This window comes from Oreochromis aureus, linkage group 17, assembly GCF_013358895.1.
Source record: "Oreochromis aureus strain Israel breed Guangdong linkage group 17, ZZ_aureus, whole genome shotgun sequence".
NCBI lineage: Eukaryota > Metazoa > Chordata > Actinopteri > Cichliformes > Cichlidae > Oreochromis > Oreochromis aureus.
The window spans coordinates 4,025,625-4,042,186 of NC_052958.1; the positions used below are offsets into that span (position 1 = coordinate 4,025,625).

The 16,562-nt window shown below is 40.1% G+C and overlaps 1 protein-coding gene across 2 annotated transcripts; it reads right to left on the reverse strand.

Annotated features, from left to right (window-relative positions):
• Positions 1–337: 337 nt before the first annotated feature.
• On the reverse strand, positions 338–16,467 carry mapk11 (mitogen-activated protein kinase 11). Of its 2 annotated transcripts, XM_031743474.2 has the most exons (12): positions 16,238–16,467; positions 8,831–8,960; positions 8,669–8,727; positions 8,330–8,441; positions 6,516–6,545; positions 6,139–6,186; positions 5,932–6,046; positions 5,747–5,818; positions 5,263–5,342; positions 4,972–5,050; positions 4,609–4,782; positions 338–3,243 (listed from the first exon to the last, which is right to left on the reverse strand). In XM_031743474.2, the coding sequence occupies exons 1-12, from the start codon at positions 16,348–16,350 to the stop codon at positions 3,170–3,172; spliced, it is 1,086 nt and encodes a 361-aa protein (XP_031599334.1). In that variant the 5' UTR covers positions 16,351–16,467; the 3' UTR covers positions 338–3,169. The 2 variants fall into 2 exon arrangements, 1 of the variants encoding a protein (XP_031599334.1); XR_005608834.1 differs by lacking the exon at positions 338–3,243 and having other exon boundaries at positions 4,671–4,782; positions 4,900–5,050.
• Between the last annotated feature and the right edge of the window lie 95 nt (positions 16,468–16,562).

Below are 16,562 nucleotides of genomic sequence, written 5' to 3' on the forward strand. Positions count from 1 at the left end.
GCTCTTGCTCTTTCTTTTCTCCAATGTTGTTCTCTTTTATTCAACTTCGATTGTCTTTGTGTATTTTTCCAGCATTTTTCTATTTGCTGGTGTTTTCTTACATTGCAGTGCATTTGACCTCACAGGGCCACTGTATATTTTTGAAATATACAAAATATACTGCAAATTCCCTGTGAGAAAATCCATTCAGTCAGAAAACAAATACTAAATGATGAGGCTTATAGTGTCTGAGTTTTAGATGTAAAACCACCATCATCTGGATTGCTTTATGTCTTTATAGTATATATTTATGTCAACAATGTATTTTATTCACAATAAATGGTTCTAGTCCAAACTATAAAAATCACATGTTTAATGATATGAAGTGTACAAGAATGATGTGTACTCTATGTGAGACATTTTGGCAAACAGAGATGATCGAGTTTATTCTGTTGAAGCCAAAGCTTAAAAGTCATGGTACTGTCCGATGACGAGGAAATCCTTTGAATCATGTGGAAACTAAGAGCTGACATTCATTTTAGCGATTTGAAACTCAGGACTACAGCTGACTCACATGCCACCATGTATTCAAAGGTCACCTATAACTTTTAACAAACATACATACATATACATTCAGTTTGCAGTTGCTAATTAAATCCACCACATATACAACATAAGCACATAACACTGTAACATTCAGAGCTCACACCTTGACTGAGACACAGTTTTGATTAATTTAGACTTCAAATTCAACATTTTTCATCCAGTGTTAGTGGACAACTTGCACAACAGGCTACATGTAGCACTCCAGTGTGAACCAATCTGGGGGGAAAAAGGGAAAATACAAGAATAAACTTTCTTTCTTGTGTCCTTAAAGAATTAGTCTTCATGCAGAAGTAATCTTGTTGGTTGAGTTTAACGTGAGCATTTTGAATCAATAAACTCAGAAGACTTTGCATTACTGTGTTGGAGCACATGTGGATACGTCCACGGGTACATGGTTATTTTTAAAAACAGCAATTTTCTGCTTTTGTTGTTAAAAAAACTGTATTCAGATGAAAAACAATCAATGTCATGCTCATTTACCTTAATTATGAGTGGACAAAAGGCCAAATGCAGAGAATGAAGCTATGTTTACCAAAATGCCCACGTACATATGAGCAAGCCCGGGTTACAATCCACTTTATGTAGCTAGGAGTGGTTTATGTGTCGAGAGACATGCTAAAATTCAATTCATATGCTGTAGCATTAAACCTTAAATAAGTACCAATGATGTGTATAGACCATTCTTTACTGACAGAACTGTATCAGTACATTTATTCTAGCTAGAGTTTAACCAAGCTAGCTAGGCTACAACAACAGCTACAGTATCACCTTAGCTAGTCTTGTGAATGCCTGCGCTACTACCTGACATTTGAACATCGGAAGGCAAACCAATTCACTTATTTGCTTTATACCTGACATTCTAGCCAACATTTGTCAACATAGTTTACATATTGAATTAAAACATCAGCAGCAGTCAGATATAGATGTGAATAGAGTGTTTAACTGGCTTACTTTGCTTCTTATTCTGTTGTTCAACACGGACAATTAGAATGATTCAATTACAATTTAAACCTATTATTTAGTTTGTTGCATTCAACTTCAAATATCTTTCACTTGATATTTTCACTGACCTTCAGGGCAAAATCTGTGGTTTGTTGGCTGTGCTTACAGTGGTTTAATACCATACTATTATTCCAACAGCAGCAAAAAAAGTTACTAGAACTGAAACTCCAGTTTGTGGCAAGATGAGTGACACATCAGTGGGGAAGTCAGCCATTTGTTAGAAAAATGCATATATGCGTTCAGCTTGTGTGCTTACGCAAATATTTCCAGTCAGAGTTGCTAAGCATGAATATTTATGTTATAATGTTGCATCAAGCTTTTAACTGCAGCAAAACTAAAATACATGCAATGGAGGTTAAAAAAAGAGGTGATCCAAGAATTATGGAAAGAAAAGAAAAAGATGCTTAGGTAACATGAAAGATGACTAATGAGCTCCCTGGTTGCCACAAGCAGCCAAATATGGCTGCTTTCTGTGAATCATCAGTCTGTGGTGTTTGACCAGTCAATGCTTGGATGAAGCTACAAGTTGCATAACAGATTATTATCCAGCATTGTTAGACACCTTCTGGGAACTGATTCTGACAGTTTGCACAATGTCTGTAATGTTAACAGTTGTAAACACAAATGGGGATCTGTATAAGACAGCAGAGCAGTAGAGAGACCTTACGGAGCAGGGCCAAAGCCAACAGGTGATCGGTTGACAGCGGAAACTGTATATGAGGAAAGAGACTCACATTGTAAACACAGATCTGCAGGGCAGTCATTCTGTTTCAGCTTTGGCATATATTAATTATCTTGCTAATTAATAGCACAATTGGTGTTTACTATTCTGTAAGAATGGGATGACTTTTCATCCATGGAAGAACATTTTCAGATTTTTTTCTACATGAATTATAAAGACAGAGGAGGTGGAACACTGGCCACATTTTCTGGCAATGCCTCTTTCTCAACCCCAAACTGGTTTTATAGCAGTGTGGCAGACACAGTAAGCAGTGGTTATAATACACCACTAGTAATATGCTTTAACAATAAAATGCACAGAAATCATGCATCAGTAGTATGCAGGCTAAATGCTAAGCTGTTCTATGATGTGAAATGGTATCACTGCAAGCCTTTAAGCATGATTTTTATATATGAAAGCTTTAAATGTTCATGGCATTCGTCTTGATGATGACACAGCATTCCTGTTGTTGCTTTGGAAATCCTAGTGTGCATTCTTTTTCCTCCTCCCACACCTTCTGTTGGTCTTTAAACACAGTTCAGTTGCTTAAAGTTGCTTCCTCACATGAATCCTCACGTCCTCCGTGGCCCCTGATATTGAGCAGTTCCTTATTTTACCCTCAGTGTGCGGAACCATAACAGGAAGCAACTTTCTGCACTGGTGAAATCCTTTTTTTAAACTCGAAAATGTTCCCTGTAATAGTAATGTGCACATGTAATCCATCCTGCCCTGCTGCTCAGACAAACTCATGACAGGAAATCAAACACAGTCATTTCCTTTGCTTGTTTTTCCAGCCCTCCTTGCATTTATTGACTACATGGTCCTTCTTCAAGCAGAGGAGGAGGCAGAGCAGTAAAAGTCTCACTGCTCCACCTGAAGGCTGTCAGTCTTGCTGCCAGATGCTTTGAAGCTGTTCACCTCTTCAAATACCAACTCTGTGGACATAAATGAAGAATAAGGGAGAAGAAACACTGTTAGGAGTGCTGCTCAATATTTGGAATGTAACAATAGAAACAATAGAAATTGTGACATTGCAAAAGCACCTTGTTGATATTTCATGGCAACAACACAGGACAATATAATGTGCATACTGTAAGGTTTCTTCAGGTTGCTATATTGCTCCATCAAAAACACTCAAAATAGCAATGCAAGACTATGATTTACAATACCTTTAAGACATATCACAGTCAATAAAACCCAAACATAAAGCATAAACTAAAAAGTAACCAAGTTTCACCCCAACTGATCATAGCAGTTGGCTGTTCCTCCCTGGTTCTGCTGGAAGTTTCTTCCTGTTAAAAGGAAGTTTTTCCTTTCCACTTTTGCCAAGTGCTTGCCCTGAGGTCCTTGGAGTGTCATCTCTGTGTTCAATAGAAATTGCCTTTAGCAACTATTTTGACTGAATTGAATAGAAAGGGATGTCTTGGATCCTGCATTCAGGTGGATGTTACCACCCACCTAAGGTGCTTGGAAAGAAAAGTGTCTGGACTTCTTTAAGTTTTCAACAAACTTAAAGAAGTCCAGATGCTTTTCTTTCCTAGCTCCTTAGACTACGATGGCCTGGATGACTGAGAACCTTCACAGACATACCACCCACCATAACATTGGTACAGATGGCGTTTTGAGGTCAAGACCATGTGGGGCTATAGGCATGACAGTGCTGCCCCCCTGCAGAATAATCCACCTCATTACACCCACTAAAACTGCTAGAGAATGATTTGGCAACGATGAAAAAAGAGCCCAAGGCACAGATCCAGGCTCAAAACTCTCCAAACTGCCTCTGTTGGTTTTGCCAAAACAAACTCCATCCACAGAGGCACCGTCCTGCAACCCACAGGACCCCATGAATTAGCTGCCAGTGTGCTCTTGCCAGACACCACGAGGTTTTCCCAGATGTCACGTGTCTATGCCCTGGCTGGTCAGAGTTGTTTTGGCAGCACAGTATTAGGCAGGTGGTGTTGTGGTGAATACTAGTCTCCAATATTTCACCATATTGCTTAGATGGTGCATTTCTGCAGCACCCATGCAATATCCAATGTGAAAATCTGTGCAGCTTAAATATATTGTCTTCTAGTTCCAGCAGACTTTTATTTCAAATGGTACTTTTTTATTTGCAGAAGAGGAAGTTGCTACTGGCACCACAAATCTAAAACCTGGACAAATGTCTTTCATAGTCATATTTTCTTGTTTGACGGCAGGGACTACGGCAGAATTCTGTGTTTCAGGTAACGTGTGAGTGTGGTATCTTCTGTCAGCTGTTTTAAATCATAAAATCACCAAATTTTAAAAAGAGGCTTTACCTTTCCATTCTTCTAAAGTTCGGTCTTTGCTCTCCAGTGTTTGGTCATAGGGCTGGGCCTCTGGCTCGTCATCTGGATCATGGTACTGGGAGAAGTAGGAGTGGGAAAGAGCTTCGCTAGCTGAGATCCTCCCATCACAGTCCAGAACCAGCATGCGCTTCAGCAGATCAACAGCTAAAAGAGAGACAAAAAACTAGATATATGAAAGAAGGAAATAGCAGGAGGTCCAAAAATTAATTTAAGCCTAGATGGTTAAAATGCATTTCAAATTTGCAGTCTGGAGAGAGTTACTTTTAGCAGAGTCTTAATGGCTTTCAATTGAATTTGAGAAGCTGATAATCCAATCTGCAGTCCATCACCCACCAAGCGGATTTGCCCCTCTGAAGATCTTCTCCAAGTCCTGTTGGGGCATGAAGGGCAGAGATTGGATGTACTTCTGTGCCTGCAAATACACAACAATGTTCAACTCATGGCAAGTCACAATTTGGATAAGATGTCAAACCACTGGTGATCAATCACGTCCAACACTCAGACATACTGACAGCCAGGTCAGTGGAGTGACTAATCAATCAGAGCAGTTTGCTTTTGTCAGTAGAAACAGCTTTTGCAGAAAGCATTATTTTGACATTCCCAATCCCTTTGTAGAGTCCTCACATGTTCAGAGCAGATCTTCTTTAAGAGCTCTGGTGTTGGAGTTCCCACCACCTCCATGATTCTCTTCAGCTGGTCGATATCTTAGCACAGGAGGAGTTAAGGGCCATCGAGATTTGCGGAAGTCATCAACTCGCAAGATTTGGCTCATTAGAGTATCTTTTCACATACCGAGGCAGATCGCTGCTTAAAAGACATCTCGAAGTCTGACAGCACAGAAAGATCAGTAAATCAAATTTGTTTTTGAGCCCCTCTGAGACACTGAATACAACAACCTAGACAATTCAGTCTTTTGTGTTTGCTCCTATTCATTCCCCAGCTTCTCTCTGTTGAAGCAGCTCCCCCCATAGAAAGGCCTATGATTGTAATGCAAATCCACAAGAGGTCCGCATCCATGGGACGGTTTAAAGAGGCAATGGAAGGTTCCCGCTAAGAGAGAAGAAAAGCTGCAAATTGCGGTGGACTCACGCCACGATGATAAGGATACAGTCAGTGCCAGGAAAAAGGACTTTTCCCTTCAGTAGCTCTCCCATAATGCATCCCACTGACCAGATATCAACTGAAACAGAAACACTACAGGTTCAGCCATTCAGCATTTGACCATTTTATTGCTGCCAAATGCAAAATACCTTGAAAACCTTATTCAGTGTCTTTCATTCGATGGCACCTTACCATTCTGATTGTAGTGCATCCAGTTCAGCATGATCTCTGGTGCTCGATACCAGCGAGTCGCCACATAACCTGTCATCTCATCGTCTGTCTGCCTGGCTAAGCCAAAGTCAAGGATCTGTAGGACAGGTGAACATTTTATTTCCAGATTGATGGATTTCATTGGGTGTAATGCAGCATTTGTAGGGTTGAACTAAAGGCCAGTCTTACCCTAAGCTCACAGTCCTCATTCACTGCCACATTGCTTGGCTTGAGGTCCTGAGGACGTTGGTTAAATGGATAGAGAAACATCACAAGAATTACAACATATCTGAAGCTCAGCAGCATGAGTAAAATAACCATTATCCCATTTTCTGTTCGACTTTTCTTTTCAAATGTGAAATGTGTTCTCAGAATTTCACCCAATGAAACATGCTGATATGTTTATGTGATAATGCCGGACAGTCTGGAGGTGATTTTATCACCTTAAAACATTTTAAGAAACGAAATAGGAAAATGCTTAAGATGTTGCTGTTTCAACCACCAAAGTGCAGCAGTGTTTTCTTGATGCATAAAAAAGACAAGAAAGGCAAGAAGAAGGAACTCACTCTGTGGATCAATCCAGCTGAATGGATGTACTGTTCAACAGGTGGTGTGGCAGGGGTACAGGGGGAGGAGAGACAGAGAAGATGGGGGTCAACAGTGCAGCTCAGAATGTTACTTTCTGCCTCGTGGGAGAGTTTTTGTCTATCAGAGAACGAAGAGCCAGCCTCTACAGGCAGCTAGACTGATTCAGTGTTAGATGGCAAATCTTGGAATTGTGGATTTCAAAGTCTGTGTGCACTTCAGTGTAGTGATTTCAACGTTACATTGTATATAAATTATCGAAAGTTATCAATTTTATTTTCACAGAACTGTTTTGAAGCCTCGCCATCCACCATCTTTTGTTTTTTGAAGTCACATGTCAGTGCTACACTATGGTAGCAGTAAAAAAACAAAAAACAAAACCAAACATAATGGGATGTATAAAACGAATGTCTTGCTATAAAAAGTCACCCGAAAAATGTCAGAAATGATGTGAGAAGTTGGGTTTTTTTCAGCCAGTCTTCAGCACGTTTTAGGCATAAACAGTATAAAAGATGGACCTAGTGTTTGCCCCCTTCCTGATTTGCTAGTGTGTTGCATATATGTCACACTTAAATGTTTCAGATTGTCAAACAAATTTTAATATTAGACAAAGATAATCTGAGTAAATAGAAAATGCACTTATTAAATAATGACTTCATTGATAAAGTAAAAAAAAGTTACCCAAACCTACCTGGTTGTGTGCAAAAAAGTAATTTCCCCTCTTGTTAAATCATTGATTAACTGTAATTTACCACCAGTTTTTGTTCAGTTCAGTTTCACTAAACACACTCAGGCCTGATTACTGGCGGCCCTGTTGAATCAAGAAATCACTTAAATAGAAGCTGTCTGACAAAGTAAAGTAGGCTAAAAGAGCTCAAAAAGCAACACATCATGCCACAATCTAAAGGAACTACTGAGAAACAAAGTTACTGACATCTATCAGTCTGCAAAGGGGTAAAAAGCCATTTCTAAGGCCTTGGGACTCCATTGAACCACAGTTTGAGCCATTATCCACAAATCAAGAAAACTTGGAACAGCGGTGAAGCTTCCCAGGAGTGAACAGCTGACCAAATTTACTCCAAAAGCATATCAACAACTCATCCAGGAGGTCACAAAAGAACCCAGAACAACATTAAGGAACTACGGGCTTCACATTTCTCAGTTAAGGTCAGAGTTGATGGTTCAACAATAATAAAGAGACTGGGCAAAAATGGCATCCATGGGAGAGTTCAAGGAAAAAACCACTGCTGACCAAAAAGAACAGAAAGACTCGTCTCGAATTTGCCAAAAAGACTTTTGTGAACTGATGAGACAAAAGCTGAATTTTCTGAGAGGTTTGAGTCCCGTTACATCTGGCATAAAACTAATAGCATTTTAGAAAAGGATTATTGTACCAACAATAAATTATGGTGGTGGTAGTGTGATGGTCTAGGGCTGTCCACCGAAACATCCTGTTTGTGACCTAGATACAGCAATTTGTGCTTACTTGTGTTACCTTTGTCTAATATTTATTTGTTTTATGATCTGAAGCATTTAAGTGTGACAAACATGCAAAAAAGTGGTGTGAAAAACAAACAAACAAACAATAAAGAACGAAAGAAGAAAAAAACAAGATGGCGATGACCAAAATTCCAGACTTTTGTCTTCAAATCAGAAGTCTGTCTGTCTTTTGTATACAGTCTATGATTCGCTGCTGGAACTGCTGCTACATGTGTCTGCTGGCATTAAACGGACACAGCTGATTATTCATGTTGCAGTGTGGCATGCAGGAGATACTCGTGATGCAGTAAATTACCTTGAGGCCACGGAGGAGCTGGTAAATTAAGAACTGCACATGCTCATCTGACAACCTCTGAAATTTGACTATATTATTGAGGTCTGCGCCCATCAGGTTAGTCACCAGGTAGCTGGAAAAGAGGAGACAGTACGCATGAGTGAATGGGGGAAGGCGTCTCAGTTCAGAGGAGAACATGGAGGTGCTGCCATAGCAACCATCTGACATCTCTACAAGCCTATAATCCCCCTAGGATTGCCTGTATATATACATCAGTATGCCCTCTAATAAGAGAAATATCTAAAAGGGTGGACAGCTGTACAGCTTGTAGAAAACACAGAGGGAAAAACAAAGATTTACAGCTCATTGAAGTCTTCTAATGTGGCAGCAGGTGTGAAGACGTCGAGCAGCCCTATTACCTGCAGAGACAGAAACAGAAGCAGAGCTGATCAATAACGGAGCGGAAAACATGCAGAGAGCCACGTCTGTCTGTCTCTGGGTATTTTTATAAGGAGCACTAACATTCTCGTGTTTCATGTGCTTGAGAAGCCTGAGTTCCCGGTACGAGCGGCGACTGTGTATGAGAGACTGGAAAGGCCTGGATAGCTTCTTCACCGCAACCTTTTGCCTTAAGACCACATCGTACGCCGAACTGCAAAGAGCAAACAGATAAAGCATTTAACATGTGTGTGGATATGCTTAAATGCAGTGTCATTAACACACCGAGCTAGGCTAAGCTACTACTTCAAGCTGTGATGAATGCCTGAAAGTTGAAAATAAATAAAGAGAAGGGCTGGAAGAGTACGAAACACAAGCAGACGGGAGAAGTGAGTGAAAGAGGATGTGGTGGAACAAGGGAAGTGAGGATGTCAGATATTGTAAAAGTGCTGCTGGGTTTTTTTCATCTGCCTCTTTTGAAATGTAGATGTCACTCCACATATTGAACACTGAGCCCTGCTGCGGCTCATGCTGAATGCCTTTGTGGTGCCAGTGTCTTTTCAGGCCTGCCAGCTTTGCAACCGCTCTTAGAAGGAATAATAATACAGCCATCAGAGGGTGGAACAGACCAACAGGAAGAGCGGGTGGGAATTGAGTAACAATGCATAACATTGCAAAAATAGAGCAAGAAGTAAGAAAAGGAACTATCACCTGAAAATCTATGTGATGAACAACACTTTACAGAATTCTTTTATTGTTTATACTGCAAGGTAGTTTTCTGTTTCCTATAAGGATGGACACATTTTAGGGCTTCTCACTATATTTTTACTGAAAGGCTAAACTTGAAAGCCATACCAACATACTCATAACAGAATTTGTCTTGCTGCACGGGATCTGGTCTGTTTTATTCTTTCACTGTGGGACCTTTGGGGTCCAATAATGAATCTTAAACAGTGGATGCTCTGTGTGCAACTTTCTTTTGCTATAAAGTTCTAGAACGACAAATGACTGTGAACATTTGACATTTTAAACCAAATATCGTTTATGTCTGGCAGTATGGATGAAATGTTTTACTCCGGTTTATGATGACACACTGTATATAAAGGATGGCTAAGTAAAGCCAGCGCTAAGCGCTTTAAAACCTGCATTATGTCTACTAGCCAGCAGGGGGGGCGACTCCTTTGGGCGTAATGCCGCATTCCTGATTAAGTCTGAATTTCTTTATCTGGAACGCCCTTTCAAGTCGGATTTCATACTGAGAAAGTAAGAGCAGCCCTGCCAACCCCGAGCTAACAGTCCAAGGTTGCATAAGTGAGCATAAATAGTAGTAAAACTTTAAAACTAATCTGTGCTGCCACTGTTGTCAATTTATGACTTGCTAAATTTCCGTTATTCCGTTATTGTTATCTATATTGTCCTCTGTTGTCCACTCTTCTTGTCATTGTTTGTTCTACTATAATGTGATGACTGTTTTTGTCCTTGTCACATGACCTGTAAATAGTGTCTCTGTATGTTTTTCCTAACTTGTGTTTAACACCAACCTGCCAGAGGGTCTGCAGGTGGAAATTAGCCCAAGGCTATAATCTGGCATATTTACATTTGTTAAAATGTTCATTAATATGTATTGCCCCTCTTTCTGAATAAAATAAATAAATAAATAAAATAAATAAAACATATGGCTAGCACTGACTCGACTCTATCCACAAATGTGCTCCAGTAGTGGTTTTAAGCTAAAAACAAAAAAGTAGTATGCGCTATTACTCGTGATACCTGAATGACTCTACTTTGTTAAGAACTAAGCAAGTTTTTTCTTGCTTTTCTATCTTTACTACTGGAATGCACTAACTTCAGAGTGATTTCACTCCCAAGTTTCGACATCTGACTTCTGAGGTAAACGGAAAGCGTCATAAAAGGAGGTTAGATTTTACAGACGTCATTGGGAAAATTTCCCTAAAGCTCAGTTGATTCATGACCTCAGTTATCATTTTCCTGATGAGCTTATGGTCTCAATTGCTAGTCTCTATATTATTATTACATTGTTATAGTACATTTATTCAGTATTGTTCATTTTGTAATTGGGAAGTTGCTACCATATGACCATGTGGTGTCCTTGATTTCAAGAAACACAACAAGATCAAGTCAAAAATGCATAAGTCAAGGCTTCAGAGTGGGACTGTGTAAAGTGATTGGTGACATCACCGTGCCTACATGTTAAGCTTTAGAAATCCTGTGTACGTTAGTGATTATTATATAGACATGAGTGGCCTCATCTTCTCATCTAAGATGCCAAGGGAGTGAAAACGCTTTTAACCAGAAAGCATCAAATTATTCTTCTAATTCATAATAATCTGTATTTTATTGAGTATCCTCCTGTGCAGGTAAAAAGTACTATTCCCTCCAGAGATTGTGGATGATGTTCTTAGGCCATTTAAAAGCTTAATACATTTTTTCTTTTACCCTTAAGACCTGCAAAGATTCAGCAAACAGCAGGTATAACGTCTGTTTACTTTCAGACAGTTACAGTAGAGGTGCCCATGAAACGATGCATGTGTCCTGTTTTTTTTTCTATACATACTATAAATATTGTTGTATCATTTCCTGCTTACATGCTTGAGTTTGCTACACTTTTGCACACTTCAGTGCATCCATGAGGCTCTCCGTCTCCAAATCACCTGCTGACAGCCCGGATGTCCCAGCTGGGCTACGTCCAGGTCAGCAGCCAGCCTCCTCCGTCTGACATAAAGCAGGCCTCACCGCCTTGAGCATATCTTCCTCCCTGCCATCTTCCATACATGGGTATGATGCACCATTCTCAACACAAACAAGGTAGCAAAGGCATCGATTTCTCCACTGTCCTTTTGTCTCAGTATGCCTTTAATATCCCAGCTCTTAATGCACATCGGGTTTCTCAGATGGAGAGGGTGGAAGTAAACTGTTTTTGCAATGAGGAGAAATGTTTCATATAGATAAGATAGCTAGTGGTCTAAACAGTGATATATTCAGAGTAAATTTAAGAGAAAGCCAAAAATGATTTGAGGGAGGCTGCTGCATGTTACTAAATCAAATTGTCTGCATCTAGAGAATTTTGTGTTATTCACATTTTTTATAGGAATTATGCAAAGCTACGCAAACAGCTGCTACATTTAAATTTGTCTTCCAATAAGCTTATTTCACAGCTTTTACCCTGCGATCATTCACGTGCTATTTATTCATGCAAGATCCACAACAACTCAGAATCCCAGTGTGCTTTTTCCTCCCTAATTTATCAAATTTCCAATCAACAATCTGACAAGCAGAGACATAACAATCTCGACAGGAGAAAATGAAGCAGGCATGTTTTATTCATAGTAATCCAAATGAAAGGCTTCATGCCCAAGGTCTAGTGAACAGATGTTGCATATGCTCACATGCGATGAAAGCAGCCTTGATCAGCTCAACACATATTCTGTCTTAATGTTCAATCTCGACCAAACGGTCCAAAATTGTCCCATTTTTTGGTTACGAGAAACTGAAGCAGAAAAGGAATATTAATTGGGATTATGGCTCAAGGCAGGAAGCTGAGAAGACAGTGAGGCTATATTAGACATAGAGTATGACAGCAAAATTCAAGAAGCAGTGAATGGTAAATTATTAAAACAGCTTTGTATTCTTGGTGCTACTTGCTCTAGTGTCTGTACTCCAAAGTTATTCCTTATGTGTTTCCATGCAACTATTCTATTTTTCTCTCTAAATTCTGCCCCTTGATTCCCCCTACTCCCAGTAGGGATGGGGGATAGATGTTCTTCAGCTCCAGCTATAATGGATTATATGAGCTTGTCGGGTCCTTGACCTAAGGCCTATTTTCTCGGGAGATTGCACTGAGAACATGGATCATTTGTGCACATTTCAAGACGTGAACTGCGTGCGTATTGACACCCCCCACCTCCCCCCATCACGACACGACAGATACAGATGCCATACCCTTAACCCCCATCCCCCTACTGTTTGATAATCAAGTCTTGCCATGAGAAAGTCAGTGACAATAGCTCAAGATCAACATTAACAATGCAGGGAAGCACTCGGTGTCAGCATGTGTGTGGAGGAATGCTCTTTGTGTATTTGTATAATTGTATAATAATCTAAAGCTCAACCATTCTTGGCCTGTCTAGAAATTATGCTTTGAGAAGCAATTGAGTAAGATAAACGGATTAAGAGACCTGCTATGGAAGAAAGGTTTGATAGCTAAAAACAGTGGATAAATTGTTAAATTAATTAGCTAAAACATCTAGAACAAAGCTGATTAACCCTTTGAAACCAGAAATCTTTAATTTTTTGATAATGGAGACAAAATATATATAAAAATATATAAAATTTTAATCTGCATATGAGTTTTAATTTGTATCACATTTGCTACATTAGCCATATTTTTGCAATTTAGTCATTAAAAATGTGTCATGCAATTTATATAATTTTTGGGGGGTAAAAAAAAGTCACGCTGATGATGCAGAAGTCTCAAAAACTCCCCAAAACACATGTATCAAATATGATACGCTGGGCTTTAAGGGGTTAAAACAGTTGGCTGATAAGTATTGGAAGCACTTAAAAAAATGGATCGTTGGATAATGGATAAGTAATTAATATGTGGTCATTACTTAAACAGTTGAAAGTAATGAATGTTTGAAAAATGTAGCTTAAAATGACCACAACAATATTCCAAAAGTTTAAAAAATGAATGTAAGTAAGCTAAATAATGGATGAACTGGGCTAACTTAAAATAGGTGTTAAATGGATTAAATAGTTAGCTAAAATTATAAATAAATAAATAAATATTTTTAAATGACATACTAAGGAGGAATAATGCTATATAAAGGATGAATTAAGCACTTGCTAATACCTTAATAATGCTTAGTAATGTGACATTATTCTAAAGTGCTACCACTAAACCTTAGATAAACTGATTCATTTGGCTATAAACTGTTACATGCTAACTCTAAGAGGGCGCCATTGTCCATTTTTATATATAAACAAGGAGAAAAATTCATTTAAATCGATAGTTTGATGATCCAGAGTGATGTGAGTGAACAGGTTCTGTGAGTTCACCAGTCAGAGCTGTGGTGATGTGTTAGCTCATATCTGTAGCCTACTGACAACAGTTATGTATCATTTTCAGCATTAATCTGTCCTCAAAGGGGGGATTATGAGAGTCACTCTCAATGCTAATGTTTACTTCAGTAATTAAGACTCAAGAAAACAGTCCATAAAATCATAATCATCCTTTTATGTAACCAGAGAAGAAGTCTAGAAAGTGCGTCTTGTGGCAGTAGATAGCTATAAATAATAACTCTACTTTTGGCATTGACTTTTCTGTCTTTACACAAGCTCACTGCACTTTTAGAGAATATGAGTAACAAGTGTGAATGCCACATTGCCTAGGGCAACATTTTTTTTCTCTCGGGAAGGACAAGATACGTGTTGAATGGACTTTTTTTCATAATGCGTCCTTTGTACCATGAGTATCCAAAATGGGAATCAGACCTTAAACTTACTTTAAAAATGCCCATGTGAGTATTACCTCGAGGCTGAAAGGCAAAGTCATGATCCACCCCTGTGCATTTTTAGTCTGCTGCTATTCTGAGCAGAACTCTAAAGCCGCAAACAGGCAAGATGCTAATGGTCAGTACTCCTGTGAAAGCTTCTATCACGAAGTGGGGTAAGTGGGTGAGACGCACATCCCATCATCCCATCCCAGTTCAAATGTTGCCTTAATTAAAATCTGACAGGAGAGGATGCTAGCCGTCAAGACATAAACTGCTTTTGTGAGGACACAGGCAGCGACATCTTGGGTGTGGTTTAACAGGCTAATATATGAGCTCTGTATATGTGTGACTGGACACAAACTCCCACTACTACTGTGTAAAAAGGAGATGACAAAGTGAGACTAAGATGCATGAAATTCAGCCCTGTTTTGGTATCGGTTATGCACATTTGGTTTTTTTTGCCTGTGTAGAGAAAGCTCAAACAGAAAATGACACATCAAAACTGAACAGGCAACTCCAAACTGGCTGCACAGAGTGAGTGCTCCATCTGTAGAAACTTGGACTCCCTGCCATTAGATCCTCTGCCTCTTTTATTTCCTTGCTACAAAGCATCACAGCATTTGGGTTTAGACTTACAGGATTTGGGAACTTAGCAACGCTGACCTAAAATTTTAGAGTTTCTCATTTTAGCCTGAAAAGGCTGAGTGGGCTTATGCTTGTGTCATGCGATGTCGTCACTTGGTGTCTACCCGGTTTACTGTGGAGGTGATGGCACAGCTTTTAACTACCTCTCATAAAGCTTTTAGAGTTATTAGAGGAAGGTCCGTTATATTATATCTGTAAACTTCTCTACAGTGTTTGGGCGTTTCGGCTCATAGATAAGTGTTTGCTCAGCTGCCAGGATCAATCAATTTGTAGTGGAAGGTTTTTCAGACTACTCGCAGCTTTAATAGTCACTTCTCACTGACACCACTGAAGCTGGCAACATGCAAATCCGCTTAAATATGTGGCACAATGTGATTATTCCTCTGGGATCTGTCACACAAACACAATAACAATTCTGTCTGCGTTTTCTTAGCCTGCTGGTAACAGCTTAATTAATATTAACTGTCAGAGGAGGTTATCGCCATGACATATCGCCATGGCAACGGCATCCCACCGGCTGAGGCAGATTTAACCAAATCTAAGGCAGTTACATTTTGCAAGATTGATTATATAGTGCATCCACACAGGGCGTGGAGGTTATAAACAAAGGAGAGTGAGTGTGCAGGTGCAAGGAATACAGCATCAAACTTGCAGCTGTGCTTATGTGTTCCCGTTCCAGATGTGCTACACACACACAAACACACACACGCACACACACACACACACACACACACACACACACACATATATATATGAATATCTGCTGAGCTGTGCTACTCCAAATTCAATCTTAAGATTCGAGACTTGTTTCTAAGACTATTCCTGTGTGTAGAGGCTGGGTGGGGGTGAGGAGAGGGTTATTGGGGAAATTCCTGTACTGTCTCATTCTGTCTTTCCCTCCCACACACAGGCTATAAGACCCACAGACAGTGAGCGGTGGGACAAAAACAAGCCCTGCAGACCTGCCTGTCTTTCTATAAGGCTGACATCAGTTCACGTAGTTAAATCTTATTCATGCACACACAAACAGGGGTGGAAATGGAATTTGAAGGTGTTTTGCTGAATATTGGGAGCATGATAACAACAAAACGCCAGTAATAACAGCAGTGAAGACAATAAAACCTCCCAAACAATCAGTTAACAAAGCAGCTCGGTCCTGAGAGACACACACAGAAAGCGCTGTAGTCTACTGATGCATCATGAGCAGAAATACCGTAAATGTTGTGACTGTTCAGCCTCGCCCCTCCACTCTCACTGCACACACACACACACACACACACACACACACACACACACACACACACACACACACACACACACACACACTCACCACACCGAGCCGTAAGCTCCGGAGCCCACCGGCGTCAGGTTCTGATAGCGCTCCGGAACCTCCCACACTGTCTTGTTCAGCTCCTGCCGGTAAAATCCCGGTCTGGCGGACATTTCTGCGAGCCTGCTACAGAAAATAAAAGGTGTGCAATACAGGAGAAGAGGGGGAGAATAGAAACGAGAGGAGGAAATCGGTAGATTGGCCGCCGTCTGCTGACTGAGCCGAGCTACTGCTGCAAGCACTGCACCGGCCAGTGACAGGCTCTCTCTCTCTCTCTCTCTCTCTCTCTTTCTCGCTCTCTCTCTCGCTCTCTCTGTCTCTCTCC

Excerpts from the sequence above, each read along its gene's own strand:
- mapk11 (XM_031743474.2), bottom strand. The coding sequence starts at position 16,350 with ATGTCCGCCAGACCGGGATTTTACCGGCAGGAGCTGAACAAGACAGTG. Across the intron at positions 6,047-6,138 it reads ATGAGGACTGTGAGCTTAGG|ATCCTTGACTTTGGCTTAGC; the intron begins GTAAGACTGGCC and ends CCTGTCCTACAG. Across the intron at positions 5,819-5,931 it reads GATGCACTACAATCAGAATG|TTGATATCTGGTCAGTGGGA; the intron begins GTAAGGTGCCAT and ends TTTCTGTTTCAG.